The sequence below is a fragment of the Amblyomma mixtum genome, chromosome 8 (assembly GCF_055824585.1).
Source record: "Amblyomma mixtum isolate Tamu chromosome 8, ASM5582458v1, whole genome shotgun sequence".
In the NCBI taxonomy this organism is placed as follows: Eukaryota; Metazoa; Arthropoda; class Arachnida; order Ixodida; family Ixodidae; genus Amblyomma; species Amblyomma mixtum.
This window is the reverse complement of record NC_143019.1, coordinates 86,309,378-86,331,993: the sequence shown is the minus strand read 5'-3', so window position 1 is coordinate 86,331,993 and position 22,616 is coordinate 86,309,378. Positions and strand designations below refer to the sequence as shown.

The window sequence follows — 22,616 nt, the reverse complement described above, 5'->3', positions numbered from 1 at the left end:
CGGGCACGCGCAGAAAGACTGTGGTTGGGGGAAGCGCCGACAAAGCGAGCAATGAGTGATGAAAAGAGGCAAGCTACGAAAAACGAGATAAAAGAAATTGAGTACGGGAATGAAATCGTGCGCGATAGTAAGGCTATTCAACGGGCTTTCGAAGAATATTATCACGAATTACTGGGACACGAGACAAGCGTGGAAGACGGCTTTGCAAGCGAGTTCCTGCCACTGATGCCGGTATTAGACGATGATGAAAAACAGAGACTCGAGACACCGATAAGCGAAGCTGAAGTAGAGCGAGCTATTGACGAGTTAAGCCCTGGAAAATCGCCTGGACCGGACGGTCTTGGTGCAGGGTTTTATAAAGCGTACAAGAACATCTTAGCTCATATTTTACGCCAGGTAATGGCTGAAGCTTACGAAAGTGGTATGCTGCCTCCATCTTTTCGTAAAACTCACATTGTTTTGATAACGAAAAGTGACGATCCAATGAAGCGTTTGTCAGTGAAAAGTTACCGTCCTATAAGTCTCACAAATGTGGACTATAAGATTTTTATGAAGGTCCTGGCGAGTAGGATGCAGAATGTGATAAAATTGATTGTAGGTCCGCATCAAACATGCGGAATTAAGGGCCGCACGATACAGACTAACATACACGTAGCAAGAAGCGTTCTAGAATGTTGTGATGTATATGATGGGCGGGTGGCCATGTTACAACTTGACCTCGAAAAGGCATTTGACCGTGTGGCGCACACTGTTCTCTTTTCGATACTAAAGCATGTGAAAGTGGGCCGAGTGCTCCTTCGAGGTGTGGAAATGGCGTATGCGGGCTGCAACGCGGCCATCATTGTCAATAAGGAACTGACTGAGAGTTTCACTGTTCGATCGTCAGTAAGACAAGGTTGTCCTTTGTCCCCCTTATTATTTGCTCTGTACCTAGAACCCTTTTGTCTCAAGCTAATGTGCAATGAAAGAGTAAAGGGATTTCAGTTCTTATCAAATGAAGTCAAGGTGCTGGCTTACGCGGATGATATCGCTGTATTTTGCAGCGATAAGCAAACTGTGTCAGAGGCGGTGAAAGACGCGAAACAGTTTTGTAAATTGTCAGGAAGCCTGATTAACTGGAACAAGTGTTTCGGTTACTGGCATAATAACTGGGACAGAGCTCCTGTGAGCTTTGAAAATGTTGAGTGGACAACATCGCCATCAAAGTATTTAGGGGTGCCGCCCGAGCATTATCGAGAACCTGAAGAGTACTGGCGGGAAGAAACGCAGCGTTCTCGTACAAATACGAACAAGTGGGGCGGCCGAGACTTTTCCATTTCCGGCCGTGCCACTGTATGCAACCTGTTTGTTGTGGCGAAAGTATGGTACGTCCTTCAAGTACTATGCATGGCACAGACGAGCGTCCAGAAGATGCATAGAGTCTTTTCGGTGTTTATTTGGGGGTCGAGCACTGCACGGGCCTCAATCTGAGGTCCGAGCCCGGCCCGGGCCCGTGACTTCAAGCCCGAGCCCGGCCCAGGCCCGCGGTTTTAAGCCCGGGCCCGGCCCGGGCCCACTAAATTATCGCTCTAGCAAGCCCGGCCCGGCCCGTGAATCCCGGAGTGAAGCCCAGCCCGGACCCGGCCCTGCCCGTTTCACAGTAACGCTTGAGGTAAACTGCTCACTCTGATCAAGTAGACTGCTACTACACCGATAAGGAATTGGCCGACAAAGGTTCTGAAACCGCAGTTTGGCATCCAGAAAGTTTTATCTTTTATCCCAGAAGGAAGTGATTAAGAGTATAGTGCTCACCAGGCCCGTCTTTTGGAGAGTGATCTCGTGTAGGTGGGCAACGATAAACTCGGAAGCTCCGAGTGCTAAATAAAAAGGGCCGCATACACGCGTAGTAGTCCCCTTTGCTTTCCCCATGATTTTAATCAGTTATATTCTGCCGCCCGCGAAGTATAAATATTAAAGCTGCCTACCAAGCAGCAGGATGACATTTTTTTCTGTGAGCGCGATCTCACAGGTTGAGCTCACAGCCGAACTGGTCGCTGTTCAGCAGAAACGACAAGCTAAGAGGCTTGAGTATTTCACGGTATGTGTTTGAAGACTATAAACGTCCTAAACTAATATGTTCTTCCCGAATGCATTTCTAATAGTGTATAGGTATGTTTTGGGATGACGAACCATCAATGGCCAATTAAGGCCGGTTGAATTTTCCTCTTACTGCAACGCGGTGTGGAAATAAAAAAAAAATGAGTAAATAAATAAAGCTTAGTTTTTTTTTTCTCAGCGCGTACTATAACTCATACCTCATCCGCGTCGCTGCTTCAATGCCGCAGTTGTGTAATTCACTCTGCAATAGTGAATGAAAAGTCGGACACCGGCCGTTTCTGTTCGGACCCAAGCCCGGCTCGGGCCCGCAGCTTTAAGCCCGAGCCCGGCCCGGGCCCGCAACTTCAGGCCCGGGCCCGGCCCAGGCCCGGCAAAACAAATCATGTCCCGGCCCGACCCGGCCCGCGGGCCGGGCCGGGCCCGGGCTTTCGGGCTGGCCCGAGCCCGTGCAGTGCACTAGTCGGGATGGGAGCGAACAAGTCGCACAAACCTGTTTCGTCCTGTGGAAAGTGGCGGGCTGGGACTGGCACATTTGCTCTTAAGGCAAGTAATTTCGAGGTTTGTCTTTCTTATGGACCAAACGGATTGGTTTTTGCGATCTGTTATGCAAGTGAGGCTGAAGGACGCTTTGCCAGAATTTATTGTGTCTTCCAGCAATGTTAAAAGTGCTAGAGTGCGAGGTTTTCTCTGGGAAGTCGTCAGTGCTTTTCAAATGCTTAAAGTTCGGTTTTCAATGGAATACCTCGCCGCTGTTCCACGGAAAAAAGTATATAAATATCTTGTCGATGTTTGGTTACCTGCACCTATCTACCGCTCCATATACTGTGTAGGCTCAGAAGGAAATGTCCTTAAAAGGGTAAAGAAGATGCAGGTTAGGCCAGCACTGAAAACCTTCTTCTTCCAGTTACGCACAGGGACACTGCCAGTGAAGCCATGGCTCCACGAGAAAGGGATATTTGTCCCGTGGTCCGTAAATTGCATAATATGTAGGAAACCGGAGACAATCGAGCATATGTTTCTTGACTGTACTGATGCAGTTTTCCACTGGGACATTCTTCAGCGGACGCTCAGCAAGCGGCTACCTGTTACCCCCTATGGTATTCGTTTCCTTCCTGTAGAAAATGAGGTCCCATATGATATGTTCATGGCTCTGAGCCTGCACAGTATATGGAAAAACCGCATGGCTTTCAGACATGCCAATGAAATTGTGAAATCTGTCAGAGAGTACTTCATTGAGAGTATATTACATTTAAGAGAAGTATTGAAAACCCAGAAGGAGCAGCCAGAGTGGATGCCAGTGCTGGATCATCTTGCAGCACTCAATCGCTTTTAATTGAATACCGTCAATGAATAGAGCATCACTGGCGGATTTTATCTGTTTTGGAATGTGAATGTTATGTTGAAATTTTGTTATGTGCTAAGAAGGCAATAAAGGAAAAAAAAGCGTGGCCTAATGGATAAGGCGTTTGACTTCTGATCAGAAGATTGCAGGATCGAGTCCTGTCGCGGACGTGTTTGTTTTTATTTTTAGACAGTGGTCACGTGGCCTACGGTCATCGAGATAGACAGCGCGCACTTTTCTCGACACAGCGTAGGGACCACTGAGGTCGAGAAGAGCTTTGAACTGGCTGCGTGGGATGAACGGGGCACGTTCATTCTCCCGTTTTCCTTTCCAATGAAGACTACGAAATTGCGCAGCTTTTATACTTTGGGAAGCGAAAACAGGGCGAATCCGTCCGCGTGGCCTAATGGATAAGGCGTCTGACTTCGGATCAGAAGATTGCAGGTTCGAGTCCTGTCGCGGACGTGTCTTTTTTTATTTTTAGACAGTGGTCACGTGGCCTGCGGTGATCGAGATGAACAACGCGCACTTTTCTGGACACAGCGTATGGACCACTCAGGTCGAGCAGAGCTGTGAACTGGCTGCGTGGGATGAACGGGGCACGTTCGTTCCCGCGTTTTCCTTTCCAATGAAGACTACGAAATTGCGCAGCTTTTATACTTTGGGAAGCGAATACAGAGCGAATCCGTCCGCGTGGCCTAATGGATAAGGCGTCTGACTTCGGATCAGAAGATTGCAGGTTCGAGTCCTGTCGCGGACGTGTTTGTTTTTATTTTTAGACAGTGGTTACGTGGCCTACAGTGATCGAGATGAACAGCGCGCACTTTTCTCGACAAAGCGTAGGGACCACTGAAGTCTACTCTGGAGGCCCAGGAAGCGATGTCCTTAAACGAGTTAAAAATATGCATGTGCCGTCAGGGATAAAAACTTTTTTTTTTCATGTTGTACACAGGCACTTTGAGTGTGAAATCATTTCAACAGGCTAGGGGGCTCTTTCTTCCATGGGGATCACTTTGTCTAATATGCAAGCAACCAGAAACCGTAGATCACGTTTTTCTTCAATGTTGGGAGGGAGTTTATTTCTGGGACATCCTGCAAAGGACCTTAAAGAAAGAATTACCGCTGCACCCTCAAGGAATCAGGTTTCTGCCTACAGAGAACGAAGGTGGCGTACCAGATGATGTTATTATGCTCGTGGGCCTTCACAGTATATTGCGCTCTCGAACGGCGGGGTACCACTGTGACCCGGACGCGAGGCCGGCTCGAATGTATTTCCGGGAAAATATCCACAAGTTTTGTGAAATAGTACAAACAAGACCATGTGTTCCTGAGTGGTTGTCGAAGTTAGAACCTTTGACGCATCTCAGAGAATTTTAATCTGACAACGCCTAACCAAAGTGGGTTTTAGGCTACTATTGTGCTAGTTTTTGTGATTGTCTTTGGTGAATGTGCTTTGTGTGACCTCTGTCGAAGTCCGGCAATAAAGAAAAAAAAAGGGACCAATGAGGTCGAGAAGAGCTTTGAACTGGCTGCGTGGGATGAACGGGGCACGTTCGTTCCCGCGTTTTCCTTTCCAATGAAGACTACGAAATTGCGCAGCTTTTATACTTTGGGAAGCGATTATAGGGCGAATCCGTCCGCGTGGCCTAATGGATAAGGCGTCTGACTTCGGATCAGAAGCTTGCAGCTTCGAGTCCTGTCGCGGACGTGTTTTTTTTTATTTTTAGACAGTGGTCACTTGGCCTACGGTGATCGAGATGAACAGCGCGCACTTTTCTCGCCAAAGCGTAGGGACCACTGAGGTCGAGAAGAGCTTTGAACTGGCTGCGTGGGATTAACGGCATTCTACTTCCGGCCACTGTCGTGAACGATCGCAGAATCATGAGCTTCGGTGGAGCGGCGATAGCGGCCCTTGCTGGCCGCGGAAACAGGTCCGACAGGGAAGCCGATAAGGATTACGAGATTATTTTGCCGAACCTGCCAACAGGACGTGTTGTTCTCAACACCGTGTTTTTGCACGGCGACGTGCGAGCGCAGCCTTACAAGGTCGAAGATTTTCGTGACGCCCTCGCCCAAGCGGGTGCGCTCCCCGACGTAGTGGCGTTGGGGGCGTACCAAATCAACCATGTTTGGGCGGTGACTCTCAACAGTGCTGAAGCAACAAAGCGATTGGCGGCTTTCAAGGAGCTTCCAGTTAAAGGACGCCGGTGTGTTATATTCGACCCCGAGGACCAGGTGCTGAAACTGCGGCTACACTGGATGCTGCACGGCGTCGCGGACGAAGATATCCGGACTGCGTTTGCGGCCTTCGGGAACGTGACAGAGGTAACCCGTGAGCGTTGGCGTGTGCAAGGTGTGAAAGAAAAGGGCTCCACCACAAGGATTGTGCTGCTCAAGCTGAAGCCTGGAATGAAAACGGACGACCTCCCCCACCAGATACGAGTCGCCGGTGAGTTGGCCCTTGTGGTCGTGCCTGGGCGGCCCATGCAGTGTCTGCGTTGTCAGGGCAGCGGACATGTCCGACGTGAATGCAAGGTACCTCGCTGCTCACGCTGCCGACGTTTCGGACATTCCGAAGATGGGTTTGTCCGCACATACGCTGCCGCAACGGTGCCAGCGCTCAGAGAGGAGACACCGGAAGACATTATGGACGTCGTCGAGGCTGAGGAGGCAGCCAAAGGGACCGATGGTGTGGAGAGCTCTGCGGTGGCCCCCAGCGTGACAACTCCGACGACCACGGAAAAGGAGGCGGGCGAGGGCGTGGACAAGATCACAGGCACTGCCATCCGTTGTTTCGGAGGCGCCTGTGAGCGAGGAAGCGCCCCTTCAAGGGACAAGTACTCCGGAAACATCGGCGGCTGAGAACACGAATGCGGAAAACGGCGGCCGGTCAACGAGCGCTGGCAGTGCGCCGAAGCGCCCGCACGCCGACGCCGGAGACGGGGCGGATAAGCAGGCGCCTGGCAACGCCGAGGAACCACCTACGAAAACTGTGCAGGGGCGACGACCTTCCTTCAGACCGCAACCTAACATCGGGACGGGCCGGAGGGCAGCCGAAAAGCCGCTCTCGCAGCACGTCGAGCCCGATAATAACGATGGCGGCGGGACTTCTGGAAGCGTCTAGCGACGTGCTAGGCGCGAAAGGTAAGCACCATGCTCCCAGCGTCCTTCTAAAGTACGAAAATGGCGATGCAACAGTCACTGAGCGTAGCAACGCTTAACGTCCGTGGGCTTGCATCGAAAAGAAAGCAAAGTCAAGTATACCGTGTTTTAACGGACCAGGACGTGGACGTGTTGGCGGTTCAGGAAACCAAAATAGAAGGGGAAGAGGACACGGGGAGCATGGTGCAGCGTTTCACGTCGAGGTACGATGTGGCTGTTAGTCACGCGGTTGGCACATCGGCCGGGTGCCTTCTGTTCGTTAAGAAGTTGCCAGGACTGCAGTTTAGGAAGTGATTTCATATATGCAGGGTCGCTTTATTGTGTGTGACTTCGTTTTTCATAACACTGAATGGCGCGTTCTTTGTGTTTATGCACCAAATGCGGCTGATGAAAGGTTAAATTTTTTCGTTAGCATCCAGCGATATCTAAATACTGGGCGACAACTCGTCGTTATGGGCGATTTCAATTGTGTCTTAAGTGCTCGAGATAAGACAAGTAGCCGCGCCTTTAGAGACGCAAGCACAGATGTTTTGTCGCAGCTAGTTGGCGAATTTGCTCTAGATGATGTAGCAGAGTGTTTGGAGGGCGCGCGCAGCGTGAAATACACGCATTTTCAAGGTTCTAGTCATGCCAGGCTCGACCGTATTTATTTATCGTTGGATGCGATTCCGAAATGCCAAAATTATGTCGTTATGCCAGTCTCTTTTTCGGATCACTGTCTTGTGAAATGTACAATCGGCCCTAGAAACCGAAGGAAAAAATTTGTGTGGGGACTGTGGAATCTAAACTCCAAACTCTTAGAAGATGAAGCTTTAGTTGAAATAATTGCAGGGAAGCTTAAAGAGATAGAACAACGGCCGTGCACCACCATTGGAGAGCAGTGGGAATGGTGCAAACAAGACATTAAGATGAAAGCTATAGAAAGAGCCAGTTGTATTCGACATGATGAAAAGCAAGAAGAAGCATGTTTAAGGGCGACACTAAATCAGTTAATAGCGCCACGAGTGCAAAGAGCCAGGGGTCTATAATGAGGACATTAGAAAACTGAAAAAGAGAATTGAGTTATTAGAAGAGGACCGTTATCGAGGAGCGCTCGTTCGCGCCAGGGCCGAAAGATGCGCAGCAGGCGAGACGCCCACTAAACGGGCTCTCGGTCTCGAGAAAGCGCACGCTCGTCGAAACGACATAGAAGAAATAGAGTGGAACGGCAACCTCGTGAGAGATAAAGACAGCATTGCACGTGCGTTTTACGAATACTATCAGCAACTGTTTTCTTTTCGCGACATGAACATGGATAGTTTTAAGCGCGTGTTTCTTTCTTCCTTGCCACGACTAGATGCTGACACCACAGAAAGGTTGGAGCTGCCGATTTCCGAGGATGAAGTTGAGCGTGCCATTGATAATCTAAATCCAGGAAAGTCGCCAGGGCCTGACGGCTTGAGCGCGGATTTTTATAAAGCATTTAAAAAAGTGCTGTCCCCATTGTTAGCTGCAGTATTTATCGAAGGCTATGATCATAACTTGTTGACGCCTTCTTTTGCGTCGTCACATACTGTACTAATCCCCAAAACAGAACAAACTGAGAAATTGAGATTGGTGACGTCATACAGGCCAATAGCCCTAACAAATGTTGATTAAAAAATACTAATGAAAGTACTAGCAGCCAGATTACAGACCGTTATTAAGGAGATTGTTGGGCCTCACCAGACTTGCGGCATCAAGGGAAGGGCCATTGCTACCAACATACATAAGGCCAGATGCGTACTGGAGTGTTGTGACGCAGCATGCGGTAGCGTCGCGGTTCTACAGCTCGACCTTGAAAAAGCGTTTGATTGTGTTTCACATGATGCCTTGTTTGCAGTTCTAGATTACATTAATGTGGGTTCGGTTATCAGTGGGGGCGTGGCCTTGGCGTACCGAAACTGCACTACAAGATTAATTGTCAACGAGGAACTCGGTGCACCCGTAAACGTGCGACGTTCGGTGCGTCAGGGTTGCCCCCTCAGCCCGCTTCTGTTCTGAATTTATATTGAAACTTTGTGCTTGTCAATCCTTGAGAATGAAGATGTACAGGGCTTCCAAGTCCACATGACGGAGGTCAAACTTTTGGCGTATGCCGATGACGTAGCCGTCTTCTGTGCGAACAGAGAGAGCGTTAGCGTGGCAGTCGATGCCGTGAAAGATTTCAGCACGACCACTGGAAGTCCGGTGAATTGGGGAAAGTGTCTAGGGTTTTGGCACGGAGAGTGGCCATCGACGCCTTGCACGTTTGCCAACGTGGCTTGGGTCACAACACCGGTTAAGTATTTGGGTGTGCCTTTAGACTGTTATGAAGACAGTGAGCCATTTTGGCGCGATCAAGCCCAAGAAATACGTGAGAAGGCTGACAAATAGAGCGGTGTGCCGCTGTCTATCTTTGCACGCGCAACGGTCTGTAATCTGTTTTTTGTGGCCAAGTTGTGGTATGTAATGCAAACGCTTCACTGTTCCAGGTTAAACATTCAGAGGCTGCATCGGGTGTTTGCCGCTTTTGTTTCGGCGTCGAATTGGGAAAGGTGTAGACGGGATAACTTGTTTCGGAGTGTCAAAGACGGGGGTCTTGGGCTAGCACACTTATTCGCACGACAGCTCGTAAACAGATTCATTTTCTTCCGCGACGTCACTGATCCATATCTGCGCACTGTTTGCCAAGTAAGGCTCGTGCGGGCGTTGCCAAATTTTGTTGTTGCCACAGAAAGTATGCCAGGGCGCCTCTTTGGTTTTTTAAGAGAGGTCGTAAACAGTGTCAGAATTTTGACAACTCGTTTTTCGGTTGAATATTTGTGCTCAGTGAATAGGAAAAAATTGTATAAGGATGTATGCGATGACTTTTTCTCCGTTCCTGTGTACAGAGCCTTGTACAGCGGCTATCCGGGTCAAGATGTATTGAAGCGGGTAAAAAGGATGCCAGTTTCCCCCGGAGTAAAAACGTTTTTCTTTAAGCTGCATACTGGAACCTTATCGGTAAAAACATTTCTTGAGGACAGGGGCTTTTTTCTGCCATGGGAGTCACTTTGTTTAATATGCAAACAGCCTGAGACAATAGATCATGTTTTCCTACACTGTTGGGAGGGGGTTTATTTTTGGGACGTGCTGCAAAGAACCCTTAAAAAGACTTACCGTTAGATACACGTAGCATCAGGTTCCTGTCAACAGATAACGAAGATGGCGTGCCTTTGGATACCGTCATGTTAATCGGTCTGCACAGCCTCTGTCGGTCCCGGATGGCGTGGTTTCATTTAGACCCCGATGCTCGCCCTGCAAGGCTCTACTTTCGTGAAAGTATGCATGCGTTTGTTGAAATGCACAAATTGAAGCGTACAGTTCCCGAATGGCTGATAAGATTAGAACCCTTGATCCATTTGAGAGAATTTTAACACGACAACGTCATCCCACCTAAGGATGACAGCTTACTTATTACTATCATTTCTACGTGAACATTTCGCTGTGAGCTGACTGATTTGTTCCGTGTACAATTTTGTAATGTGTCAGTGTCCGGTAATAAAGAAAAAAAAAGCGTGGGATTAACGGGGCACGTTCGTTCCCGCGTTTTCCTTTCCAATGAAGACTACGAAATTGCGCAGCTTTTATACTTTGGGAAGCGAATATAGGGCGAATCCGTCCGCGGGGCCTAATGGATAAGGCGTCTGACTTCGGATCAGAAGATTGCAGGTTCGAGTCCTGTCGCGGACTTGTTTGTTTTTATTTTTAGGCAGTGGTCACGCGGCCTACGGTGATCGAGATGAGCAGCAGGCACTTTTCTCGCCAAAGCGTAGGGACCACTGAGGTCGAGAAGAGCTTTGAACTGGCTGCGTGGGATGAACGGGGCACGTTCGTTCCTGCGTTTTCCTTTCCAATGAAGACTACGAAATTGCGCAGCTTTTATACTTTGGGAAGCGAATATAGGGCGAATCCGTCCGCGTGGCCTAGTGGATAAGGGGTCTGACTTCGGATCGGAAGATTGCAGGTTCGAGTCCCGTCGCGGACGTGTTTGTTTTTATTTTTAGACAGTGGTCACGTGGCCTACGGTGATCGAGATGAACAGCGCGCACTTTTCTCGAAAAAGCGTAGGTACCACTGAAGTCGAGAAGAGCTTTGAACTGGCTGAGTGGGATGAACGGGGCACGTTCGTTCCCGCGTTTTTCTTTCCAATGAAGACTATGAAATTGCGGAGCTTTTATGCTTTGGGAAGCGAATATAGGGCGAATCCGTCCGCGTGGCCTGATTCTGCTTCCGGCGGCGCTAGCAAACGGACGCGTTGTCATGAGCTCCGTCGGAGCGTTGTCAACGGCCCAGCTGGGCCGCGGTAACAGGTTTTTTGCTGAAGAAAGCCAGGATTATCAAGTTGTTCTACTGCCACTGCCAACAGGTGCGTCTGTTATGAATACTGTTTTTCTTCACGGGGATTTGAAAGCCAGGCTTTACCGGGTGGAAGACTTTCGGGACATTTTGGTTCATCTCGGAGTGCTCCCTGAAGTGATAGCTCTGGGGGCGTTCCAGATGAACCACGTTTGGGCCGTCACTTTTAAAAGTGCCGAAGCTGCTAAGAAGATGGTGCAAACCGGCGAAGTAAAGGTGAAAGAGGAATGGTGCCTTGTTGTCGACCCTGAAAACCAAGAAGTACGTGTCAAGCTTTACTGGGTGCTACATAACCTAGCGGAAGAAGAAGTGCGCTCTGCGCTGGCACCGTACGGAAAGGTAACTGATGTCTACAAGGAACGCTGGCGAGTACAAGGAATTGCAGACAAAGGCTCGTCTACGCGTACGGTTGGCCTGAAGCTCAAGCCTGGTGTGACGATAGAAGATCTGCCCCATCAGCGGCGAGTCGCAGGAATCAAGGCTCTTCTCGTCGTTCCTGGACGGCCCCCGCTGTGCTTGAGGTGCCATGCTACGGGTCATATTAGGCGTGACTGCCGAGTGCCACGTTGTACCAAGTGTCGGCGATATGGCCATGATGAAAGCACATGCGTGCGTACCTACGAAAACGTGGCAGGCCGGAAAGAAAACGAGGAACTGTCGACAGAGCATCTAATGGATGAGGCAGACGCGGCAGAAACTACGCCTGAGGCAGATACCTCGCTAACTCTTGGCGAAGGTAGGGCTGCACAGGCGCACGAAGTGGATGCAGCTTCAAATGAGAAAGTGAGTACCAACGCTTCGACCGATACCAAAGAGGCTCTGCTGACGAGTGACCCAACGAACAGAGGCAATGCACCGTGTGAAGAGGTTGAGGGAGTGCCTGTAATAACAGACGTGACCATGACTAATGCCAGCAGTCTTGCGTCAAAATGACTGCATGAAGACGACAAAGACGGGCACAAGACCAGCCAGACTGCAACGGATGAGCCGCCGGTGAAGACCACGCCCACTCGAAGGCCAACCCTGAAGCCAGCGCCGAAAATACCGCTCGAGCTACGGGCCGAGCGGAAACCGCCTGTACTACCGGCGACGTGACGTGGCGTCTTTTTAGAGCGCAGCTCTTTGGCGTCCGTTCCTGGGTTTCGCGTCGTTGTCGGCGTTGTCGTCGGCCTCGTAACCAGCTCCGCCCCCCTTTCATCCCCCCAGCGCTAGCAGCGACCGACTGATACCGCTGGATGCCGCTGACGCCGCTAGAGAGTCAAGATAACGTGACTGCATAGAACACCGTCGCCGCCATGCAGAAAGAGGAGGAAAGGGTCCCCCCCCCTGTTCTTGTGTGGCGGATAGGGTGCTCTTCAGTTGCCGACGCGCCGGTTATTTCACGTAGGCCGCGGCACGTCGACGAATACGTGACCACCTTCCCACGGCTAGACCTGGTTCTTAGCGCTCCGGAAGCGAGGGTATCTATTGTTTGTGTCGGCATCGGCGGCGTTGTCCCTGAAACCAACTCCGCAGCTGGGGTTGACTCACTATCGAAAAGGTGAGACAGCTTATTTGCTGCGCTCAAATTTCGGATTAGGAAGTAACGTAATCGTCGGTAATTTTTTTTTTCCAGCCGGACAGTGGCAACACCGGAACCGACCAGAAAGACAGTGCGTCGAGGCCACAACGGCGAACTCGAAGTGTCAACCAAAATGGCTCGAGCGGGTGGAATATGCTCTAAAAATGTGAGTGTTTGGCTGTCTCGTGATAATCAAAGTGCCACCATGCGATTCGTATGTGGAAATTAAAACGGCAAAGAAATGGCAGTAACTCTCCAAACACCCCTGTCTGTAGCCACGCTTAACGTGCGAGGCTTGTCGGCGCGCAGAAAACAATATCAGCTGAGTCGGCTTTTTATGGAAAATGATTTGGATGCAATTGCCATACAGGAAACAAAGGTTGAAAGCGAGGAAGGAACGAACCGCATGGTTCAACCGTTCAGGACGCATTATAATATGTGTGTTTCCCATGCAATTGACACAGCCGGTGATTGTGCTCTGTTTCTGAAGCATACCAGAGAAATAACCGTTGATAGTGTGTACGGGTGCCCTTCTGGAAGGCTCATTGTATGTGACATAACGCTGCATGCCCAGAAGTATCGTATAGTTGACATATACGCTCCAAATGCAGCAAACGAGCGTAGAGTGTTTTTTGAAAGTGTTGAATGCTATCTGAACTGTGACAGGGTCATTATAATGATGGGAGACTTCAACTGTGTATGCAGAGTTGAAGATAGAATGACAGATTTACCGATACGAGACGCGAGCGTATCCGTGCTGAATTCGCTAACGGAAGACTACCTATTACAAGATGTAGGGTGTTTCCTGTCAAACGGTACAGTGCCTCGCTTTACGCACTACCAGCGAAACAGTCATGCTAGACTAGATCGAATATATGTTTCGGCCGCTTTGGCATCTCACTGCACAAAATATGACGTCAAAAACGTTTCTTTTAGTGACCATAGCTTGGTTACGTGTGCGCTAGGACCAAGGAAACCAGCCAAGTTCAGCTGGGAGCTGTGGAAATGCAACGCTAAGATCCTCGATGATGAACATTATGTAAAGGAAATAAAAGAAAGAATTGGAGATATACTAGCGAGTGAACCGCAGTGTTAAGTTCAAGCATGGGAAGATTTTAAGCAAAATGCAAAAATAGCAGCCATTGAAACAGCCAGTGAGCTGCGGAGAATACGGAAAAAAGAAGAAACTGCACTGCAATCTCAGCTTGACTTTTATTTAAGTGTAGAAGCCATTGATCCGGGTAGGTTTGCGAAAGAAATAAAAGAAGTTAAAAGTAAACTAGAAATAATTGATACAGACAGATACAAAGGAGCTGTAGTACCCGCACGGGCGGAAATGCTATATATGGGTGAAACACCGACTAAACATGCCCTTACAGACGAAAAAAGCTACGCGTCGCGCAATGAAATAAAAGCGATAAGATACAGAGATGAAGTTGTGCAAGACCAAGAACTGATACGCCGCGCTTTTGTCGACTATTATCAAGAATTGCTTGGCCACGAACCACAGATACTAGAAGGGTTTGAAAGAGATTTCCTTAGGCTCATGCCAAAGCTTGAAGAAAAGGAAAAAACAAATCTTGAAGTGCCCATTAGCGTTTCAGAAATAGAGTGGGCGATTGACGAATTAAGCGCAGGGAATTCGCCAGGGCCTGATGGCTTTGGCTCAGAATTTTACAAAGTCTTTAAAACGGAGATAGTAGTAGTTCTTTATAACGTTTTCAAAGAAGCATACAGAGTTAAGAAATTACCGCCTTCTTTTAGGCAAAGCCACATTGTGTTGATCCCCAAAACAGATGACCAGGCTACGTTGTTGTCAGTGCGATCATATCGACCAATAAGCCTAACGAACACGGAATATAAGGTATTTGCAAAAATTTTAGGCAGAAGGCTTCAAAGTGTTATAGCTGAGCTTGTGGGACCGCACCAGACTTGTGGTATTAAAGGAAGATCCATTCTAACGAACATACACGTAGCTAGAACCGTCCTAGAGTGCTGCGATGCCTTATGCGGGAAGGTAGCGATGTTGCAACTAGATCTGGAGAAGGCCTTCGATAGAGTTGCGCATAATGTCCTTTCCAGCATTTTAGAACACATTAACGTCGGTACAGTCCTGCTGGAAGGTGTAGAAATGTGTTACGCAGATATTTTTAGCAGTATTATAATTAATAAAACATTAACAGTCAGTTTTCAGATCAAGACCTCTGTCAGGCAAGGATGTCCTTTATCTCCATTGCTGTTCGCGCTCTACCTGGAGCCTTTCTGTTTGAAAATCATATCGTCCAGTGCAATAAAAGGTTTTCAGTTTAGCACAAGTGAAGTTAAACTGCTCTCGTACGCTGACGACATTGCGCTTTTCTGTTGTGACCAAGCAAGTATCAGTAAAGCTGTCAGCGTTGGGACTTTTTTGCAAAGTGACAGGCAGCGTTATCAATTGAGACAAATCCTTGGGCTATTGGCATGGAGAGTGGGACACTCCTCCTGCAGTCTTCGAAAACATGCAGTGGACATTCGTTCCAACGAAATGTCTAGGAATACCTTTAAACCACTACAAAGACACAAATGACTATTGGAGAAAGGAAGGAGAACTAATAAAGGAAAAATCTACGAAATTTGGAGGGCGAATCCTTTCTATATTCGCAAGGTCTACTGTGTGCAATATCTTTCTGGTAGCGAAGATCTGGTACGTCCTCCAGGCATTGTGTGCGACGAGAGCAAGCATTTAAAGGCTGCATAGAGTGCTTGCAGTGTATATATGGGGATCAACATGGGAGCGTACGAGCCGTACAAATTTATTTCGCTCAGTGAAGAGCGGCGGACTGGGCTTGGCACAATTGTTTTTAAAACAGGTAGTTTGTAGATTTCCCTTTGTGCGAGACCAAAGGAACGGTTTCCTTCGTACTGTGATCCAAACGCGACTTTGTAACATGATGCCAGGGTTCACAGTGTCTTCTGCCCAAGGCAGTGGACCGAGTGTGCGAGGCTTCCTACGAGAAGTGGTCTGGTCTTTCCAGTTCCTCGCCGCGCGTTTTTCATTAGAGTATCTGAGCACCGTGGCTCGAAAGCAATTGTATAGAGCTGTTGTTGATATATGTATGCCAGAACCACTGTATCGCACCTTTTGCTCAGCAGGGGCTGGCAAACATGTACTGAAAAGAGTGAAGCGGATGCCAATGCGGCCTACTGCGACAACTTTTTTCTTTCATTTGCACACCGGAACTCTCCCCGTTAAACCATGGCTGGAGCAGAAGGGTATCTTTGTGCCATGGACGATAGACTTCTTACCGTGCAGGCAACCAGAAACTATTGACCATATTTTTCTTGATTGTGAAGATGCAACATTCTTATGGGACATATTGCAGCGCACTTTGAGAAAAGATTTGCCGGTAACGCCATATGGCATCCGCTTCCTCCCGACCTCAAACCACGAAGGGGTGCCGTACGATATGATTATGGTACTATGTCTTCAAAGCATACGGAAAACAAGAATGGCAGTGCACCACGCAGATGTAACTCCCCAACCTGCCAGAGAATACTTCAAGGAAAATGTTGTATTTCTTCGTGAGGCTTTCAAAGTGCGGACTGAACCACCAGAGTGGTTGCCTGTGTTAGATGACCTTGTCAATATGAAACGGTTTTAAATGTCCACGCTCGCCGAAAGCTCGCAAGCGTTTTCAACTTGTGAATATTGTGTGTACTTGTGAAAAGGAAATAAAGAAAAAAAAAACCGTCCGCCTGGCCTAATGGATAAGGCGTCTGACTTCGGATAAGAAGATTGCAGTTTCGAGTCCTGTCGCGGACGTGTTTGTTTTTATTTTTAGACAGTGGTCACGGGGCCTGCGCTGATCGAGATGAACAGCGCGCACGTTTCTCGAAACAGCGCAGGGACCACTGAGGTCGAGAAGTGCTTTGAACGGGCCGCGTGGGATGAACGGGGCACGTTCTTTCCCGTGTCTTCCTTTGCAATGAAGACTACGAAATTGCGCAGCTTTTATACTTTGTTAAGCGAATAGAGGGTGAATACGCTGTTTTCATAATGGCTTGTATATAGTTCATGTACATAGAACATTACATCACTGTAATAAATACCATGTTGAAGAAATAAAAAAGTCCGCGTGGCCTAATGAATAAGGCGTCTGACTTCGGATCAGAAGATTGCAGGTTCGAGTCCTGTCGCGGACGTGTTTGTTTTTAATTTTAGACAGTGGTCACGGGGCCTGCGCTGATCGCGATGAACAGCACGCACTTTTCTCGACACAGCGCAGGGACCACTGAGGTCGAGAAGAGCTTTGAACGGGCCGCGTGGGATGAACGGGGCACGTTCTTTCCCGCGTTTTCCTTTGCAATGAAGACTACGAAATTGCGCAGCTTTTATACTTTGTGAAGCGAATGGAGGGTGAATACGCTGTTTTCATAATGGCTTGTATATAGTTCATGTATATAGAACATTACATCACTGTAATAAATACCATGTTGAAGAAAAAAAAAAGTCCGCGTGGCCTAATGAATAAGGCGTCTGACTTCGGATCAGAAGATTGCAGGTTCGGGTCCTGTCGCGGACGTGTTTGTTTTTAATTTTAGACAGTGGTCACGGGGCCTGCGCTGATCGACATGAACAGCACGCACTTTTCTCGACACAGCGCAGGGACCACTGAGGTCGAGAAGAGCTTTGAACGGGCCGCGTGGGATGAACGGGGAACGTTCTCTCCCGTGTTTTCCTTTGCAATGAAGACTACGAAATTGCGCAGCTTTTATACTTTGTTAAGCGAATAGAGGGTGAATACGCTGTTTTCATGATGGTTTGTATATAGTTCATGTATATAGAACATTACATCACTGTAATATATAAAATGTTGAAGGAAAAAAAAAGTCCGCGTGGCCTAATGGATAAGGCGTCTGACTTCGGATCGGAAGATTGCAGGTTCGAGTCCTGTCGCGGACGTGTTTGTTTTTATTTTTAAACAGTGGTCACGGGGCCTGCGCTGATCGAGATGAACAGCACGCACTTTTCTCGACACAGCGCAGGGACCACTGAGGTCGAGAAGAGCTTTGAATGGGCCGCGTTGGATGAACGGGGCACGTTCTTTCCCGTGTTTTCCTTTGCAATGAAGACTACGAAATTGCGCAGCTTTTATACTTTGTGAAGCGAATGGAGGGTGAATACGCTGTTTTCATAATGGCTTGTATATAGTTCATGTATATAGAACATTACATCACTGTAATATATACCATGTTGAAGAAAAAAAAAAGTCCGCGTGGCCTAATGGATAAGGCGTCTGACTTCGGATCAGAAGATTGCAGGTTCGAGTCCTGTCGCGGACGTGTTTGTTTTTATTTTTAGACAGTGGTCACGGGGCCTCCGCTGATTGAGGTGAACAACGCGCACTTTTCTCGACACAGCGAAGGGACCACTGAGGTCGAGAAGAGCTTTGAACGGGCCGCGTGGGATGAACGGGGCACGTTATTTCCAGTGTTTTCCTTTGCAATGAAGACTACGAAATTGCGCACCTTTTATACTTTGTGAAGCGAATGGAGGCTGAATCCGTCCGCGTGGCCTTCATTCTACTTCCGGCCACGCCAGTGAACGGTCGCAGAATCATGAGCTCCGGTGGAGCGGTGGAAACAGGTCCGACATTGAAGCAGATAAGGATTACGAGATTATTTTGCCGACTCAGCCAACATGACGTGTTGTTCTCAACACGGTGTTTTTGCACGGCGACGTGCGAGCGCGGCCTTACAAGGTCGAAGACTTTCGTGACGCTCTCGCCCAAGCGGGTGCGCTCCCCGACGTAGTGGCGTTGGGGGCGTACCAAATCAACCATGTTTGGGCGGTGACACTCAACAGCGCTGAAGCAACGAAGCGATTGTCGGCTTTCAAGGACCTTCCAGTTAAAGGTCGCCGGTGTCTTATATTCGACCCCGAGGACCACGTGCTGTAACTGCGGCTACACTGGATGCTGCACGGCGTCGCCGACGAAGATATCCGGACTGCGTTTGCGGCCTTCGGGAACGTGACGGAGGTAACCCGTGAGCGTTGGCGAGTGCAAGGAGTGAAAGAAAAGGGCTCCACCACAAGGATAGTTCTGCTCAAGCTGAAGACTGGAATGGAGGCGGACGACCTCCCTCACCAGATAAGAGCCGCCGGCGAGCTTGCCCTTGTGGTCGTGCCTGGCCGGCCCATGCAGTGTTTGCGTTGTCAGGGAAGCAGACATGTCCGACGTGACTGCAAGATACCTCGCTGCTCATGCTGCCGACGCTTCGGACATTCGGAAGATGGGTGTGTCCGCACATACGTTGCCGCAACGGTGCCAGCGCTTAGAGAGGAGACACCGGAAGACGTTATGGACGTCGAGGCTGAGGAAGCAGCCAAGGGGACCGATGGTGTGGAAAGCTCTGCGGTGGCCCCCAGCGTGACAACTCCGACGACCACTGAAAAAGAGGCGGGCGAGGGCGTGGACAAGAAACAGGTACTGCCATCCGTTGTTTCGGAGGTGCCTGTGAGCGAGGAAGCGCCCCTTCAAGGGACAAGTGCTCCGGCGGCATCGGCGGATGAGAACACCAATGCGGAGAACGGCGGCCGGTCAACGAGAGCTGGCAGTGCGCCGAAGCGCCCGCACGCCGACGCCGGGGACGGAGCGGATAAGCAGCTCCCTGGCAACGCCGAGGAACCACCAGCGAAAACTGTGCAGGGACGACGACCTTCCTTCAGACCGCCACCTAACGTCGCGACGGGCCGGAGGGCAGCCGAAAAGCCCCTCTCGCAGCACGTCCAGCCCGATAATTACGATTGCGGCGGGACTTCTGGAAGCGTCTAGCGACGTGCTAGGCGCGAAAGGTAAGCACCATGCTCCCAGCGTCATTCTAAAGTACGAAAATGGCGATGCATCAGTCACTGAGCGTAGTAACGCTTAACGTCCGTGGGTTTGCATCGAAAAGAAAGCAAAGTCAAGTATACCGGATTTTAACGGACCAGGACGTGGACGTGTTGGCGGTTCAGGAAACCAAAATAGAAGGGGAAGAGGACACGGGGAGCATGGTGCAGCGTTTCACGTCGAGGTACGATGTGGCTGTTAGTCACGCGGTTGGCACATCGGCCGGGTGCCTTCTGTTCGTTAAGAAGTTGCCAGGACTGACAGTGCATGAAGTGATTTCATGTATGCAAGGTCGCTTTATTGTTTGTGACTTCGTTTTTCATAACAGCGAATGGCGCGTTCTTTGTGTTTATGCACCGAATGCGGCTGATGAAAGGTTAACATTTTTCGTGAGCATCCAGCGATATCTAAATAGTGGGCGACAACTCGTCGTTATGGGCGATTTCAATTGTGTCTTAATGGCTCGATATAAGACAAGTAGCCGCGCCTTTAGAGACGCAAGCACGGATGTTTTGTCGCAGCTAGTTGGCGAATTTGCTCTAGATGATGTAGCAGAGTGTTTGGAGGGAGCGCGCAGCGTGAAATACACGCATTTCCAAGGTTCTAGTCATGCCCGGCTCGACCGTATTTATTTATCGTTGGACGCGATTCCGAAATGCCAAAATTATGTCGTTATGCCAGTGTCTTTTTCGGACCACTGTCTTGTGATATGTACAATCGGCCCTAGAAACCGAAGGAAAAATTTGTGTGGGGACTGTGGAAGCTAAACTCCAAACTCTTAGAAGATGAAGCTTTAGTTGAAATAACTGCAGGGAAGCTTAAAGAGATAGAACAACGGCCTTGCACCACCTTTGGACAGCAGTGGGAATGGTGCAAACAAGAAATTAAGATGAAAGCTATAGAAAGAGGCAGTTGTATTCGACGCGACGAAAAGCGAGAAGAAGCTTGTTTAAGGGCGACAGTAAATCAGTTAATAGCTCACGAGTGCAAAGAGCCAGGGGTCTATAATGACGATATCAGAAAACTGAAAAAGAAAATTGAGTTACTAGATGAAGATCGGTATCGAGGAGCGCTCGTTCGCGCCAGGGCCGAAAGATGCGCAGCAGGCGAGACGCCCACTAAACGGGCTCTCGGTCTCGAGAAAGCGCATGCTCGTCGAAACGACATAGAAGAGATAGAGTGGAACGGCAACCTCGTGACAGATAAAGACGGCATTGCACGTGCGTTTTACGAATACTATCAGCAACTGTTTGCAGTTCGCGACATGAACATGGACAGGTTTAAGCGCGTGTTTCTTTCTTCCTTGCCACGAATAAATGCTGACACAAGAGAAAGGTTGGAGGTGCCGATTTCCGAACATGAAGTTGAGCGTGCCATTGATAATCTAAATCCAGGGAAGTCGCCAGGGCCTGATGGCTTGAGCGCGGCATTTTATAAAGCATTTAAAAAAGTGTTGTCGCCATTGTTAGCTGCAGTATTTAACGAAGGCTACGATCTTAACTTGTTGCCGCCTTCTTTTGCGTCGTCACATACTGTACTAATCCCTAAAACAGAACAAACTGAGAAATTGAGATTGGTGAGGTCATACAGGCCAATAGCCCTAACAAATGTTGATTACAAGATACTAATGAAAGTACTAGCAGCCAGAGTACAGACCGTTATTAAGGAGATTGTTGGGCCTCACCAGACTTGCGGGATCAAGGGAAGGACCATTGCTACGAACATACATAAGGCGAGATGCTTACTGGAGTGTTGTGATGCAACATGCGGTAGCGTTCAGGTTCTGCAACTCGACCTTGAAAAAGCGTTTGATTGTGTTTCACATGATGCCTTGTTTGCAGTTCTAGATTACATCAATGTGGGTTCTGTTATCAGCGAGGGCGTAGCTTTGGCGTACCGTAACTGCACTAGAAGATTAATTGTCAACAAGGAACTTGGTGCACCCGTGAACGTGCGACGTTCGGTGCGTCAGGGTTGCCCCCTCAGCCCGCTTCTGTTCTGCATTTATATTGAAACTTTGTGCTTGTCAATCCTTGAGAATGAATCTGTACAGGGCTTCCAAGTCCACATGACGGAGGTCAAACTTTTGGCGTATGCTGATGACGTAGCCGTCTTCTGTACGAACAGAAAGAGCGTTAGCGTGGCAGTCGAAGCCGTGAAAGATTTCAGCACGACCACTGGAAGTCCGGTGAATTGGGGAAAGTGTCTAGGGTTTTGGCACGGAGAGTGGCCATCGACGCCTTACACGTTTGCCAACGTGACTTGGGCCACAACACCGGTTAAGTACTTGGGTGTGCCTCTAGAATGCTATGAAGACAGTGAGCCATTTTGGCGCGATCAAGCCCAAGAAATGCGTGAGAAGGCTGACAAATGGAGCGGTGTGCCGCTGTCTATCTTTGCACGCGCAACGGTGTGTAATCTGTTTTTTGTTGCCAAGTTGTGGTATGTAATGCAAACGCTTCACTGTTCCAGCTTAAACATTCAGAGGCTGCATCGGGTATTTGCCGCTTTTGTTTGGGAGTCGAATTGGGAACGGTGCAGAAGGGTTAACTTGTTTCGGCGTGTCAAAGACGGGGGTCTTGGGCTAGCACACTTATTCGCCCGACAGCTCGTAAACAGATTCATTTTCTTCCGCGACGTAAATGATCCATTTCTGCGCACTGTTTGCCAAGTAAGGCTCGTGCGGGCGTTGCCAAATTTTGTTGTTGCCACAGAAAGTATGCCAGGGCGCCTTTTTGGTTTTTTAAGAGAAGTCGTAAACAGCGTCAGAATTTTGACAACTCGTTTTTCGATTCAATATTTGTGTTCAGTCAATAGGAAAAAAATTTATAAGGATGTGTGCGATGACTTTTTCTCCGTTCCTGTGTACAGAGCCTTGTACAAAGGCTATCCGGGTCAAGATGTATTGAAGCGGGTCAAAAGGATGCCAGTTTCCCCAGGAGTAAAAACGTTTTTCTTTAAGCTGCATACTGGAACGTTGTCGGTAAAAACATTTTTTGAAGACAGGGGTTTTTTTCTGCCATGGGGGTCGCTTTGTTTAATATGCAAACAGCCTGAGACAATAGATCATGTTTTTCTACACTGTTGGGAGGGGGTTTATTTTTGGGACGTGCTGCAAAGAACCCTTAAATAGACTTACCGTTAGATACACATAGCATCAGGTGCCTATCAACAGATAACGAAG

At 48.9% G+C, this 22,616-nt stretch overlaps 1 protein-coding gene and 8 non-coding genes across 9 annotated transcripts; all 9 read left to right on the top strand.

Annotated features, from left to right (window-relative positions):
- Positions 1 to 702: 702 nt before the first annotated feature.
- Positions 703 to 5,967, top strand: LOC149333322 (uncharacterized). Its single transcript, XM_089557705.1, has 6 exons — positions 703 to 881; positions 1,158 to 1,452; positions 2,558 to 3,394; positions 3,924 to 4,042; positions 5,590 to 5,888; positions 5,930 to 5,967. The coding sequence occupies exons 1-6, from the start codon at positions 703 to 705 to the stop codon at positions 5,965 to 5,967; spliced, it is 1,767 nt and encodes a 588-aa protein (XP_089413831.1).
- On the top strand, positions 3,832 to 3,904 carry TRNAR-UCG (transfer RNA arginine (anticodon UCG)). Its single transcript has one exon. It is a non-coding gene; the product is annotated as a tRNA-Arg (tRNA).
- TRNAR-UCG (transfer RNA arginine (anticodon UCG)) lies at positions 4,127 to 4,199 on the top strand. The gene has a single exon. It is a non-coding gene; the product is annotated as a tRNA-Arg (tRNA).
- Positions 5,075 to 5,147, top strand: TRNAR-UCG (transfer RNA arginine (anticodon UCG)). Its single transcript has one exon. It is a non-coding gene; the product is annotated as a tRNA-Arg (tRNA).
- Positions 5,968 to 10,260: 4,293 nt separating the features above from the next.
- TRNAR-UCG (transfer RNA arginine (anticodon UCG)) lies at positions 10,261 to 10,333 on the top strand. Its single transcript has one exon. It is a non-coding gene; the product is annotated as a tRNA-Arg (tRNA).
- A 6,336-nt stretch (positions 10,334 to 16,669) lies between these two features.
- On the top strand, positions 16,670 to 16,742 carry TRNAR-UCG (transfer RNA arginine (anticodon UCG)). Its single transcript has one exon. It is a non-coding gene; the product is annotated as a tRNA-Arg (tRNA).
- Positions 16,743 to 17,049: 307 nt separating this feature from the next.
- TRNAR-UCG (transfer RNA arginine (anticodon UCG)) lies at positions 17,050 to 17,122 on the top strand. Its single transcript has one exon. It is a non-coding gene; the product is annotated as a tRNA-Arg (tRNA).
- Positions 17,123 to 17,429: 307 nt separating this feature from the next.
- TRNAR-UCG (transfer RNA arginine (anticodon UCG)) lies at positions 17,430 to 17,502 on the top strand. The gene has a single exon. It is a non-coding gene; the product is annotated as a tRNA-Arg (tRNA).
- Positions 17,503 to 17,809: 307 nt separating this feature from the next.
- Positions 17,810 to 17,882, top strand: TRNAR-UCG (transfer RNA arginine (anticodon UCG)). Its single transcript has one exon. It is a non-coding gene; the product is annotated as a tRNA-Arg (tRNA).
- Positions 17,883 to 22,616: the final 4,734 nt, after the last annotated feature.

What these genes read in the sequence shown, in the direction of transcription:
- LOC149333322 (XM_089557705.1), top strand. Translation starts at nt 703, where the DNA reads ATGTTACAACTTGACCTCGAAAAGGCATTTGACCGTGTGGCGCACACT. An exon ending in GAGAGTTTCACTGTTCGATC is followed by an intron (nt 882 to 1,157) that starts GTCAGTAAGACA and finishes TAACTGGGACAG; the next exon opens with AGCTCCTGTGAGCTTTGAAA. An exon ending in TTATTTGGGGGTCGAGCACT is followed by an intron (nt 1,453 to 2,557) that starts GCACGGGCCTCA and finishes GCAGTGCACTAG; the next exon opens with TCGGGATGGGAGCGAACAAG.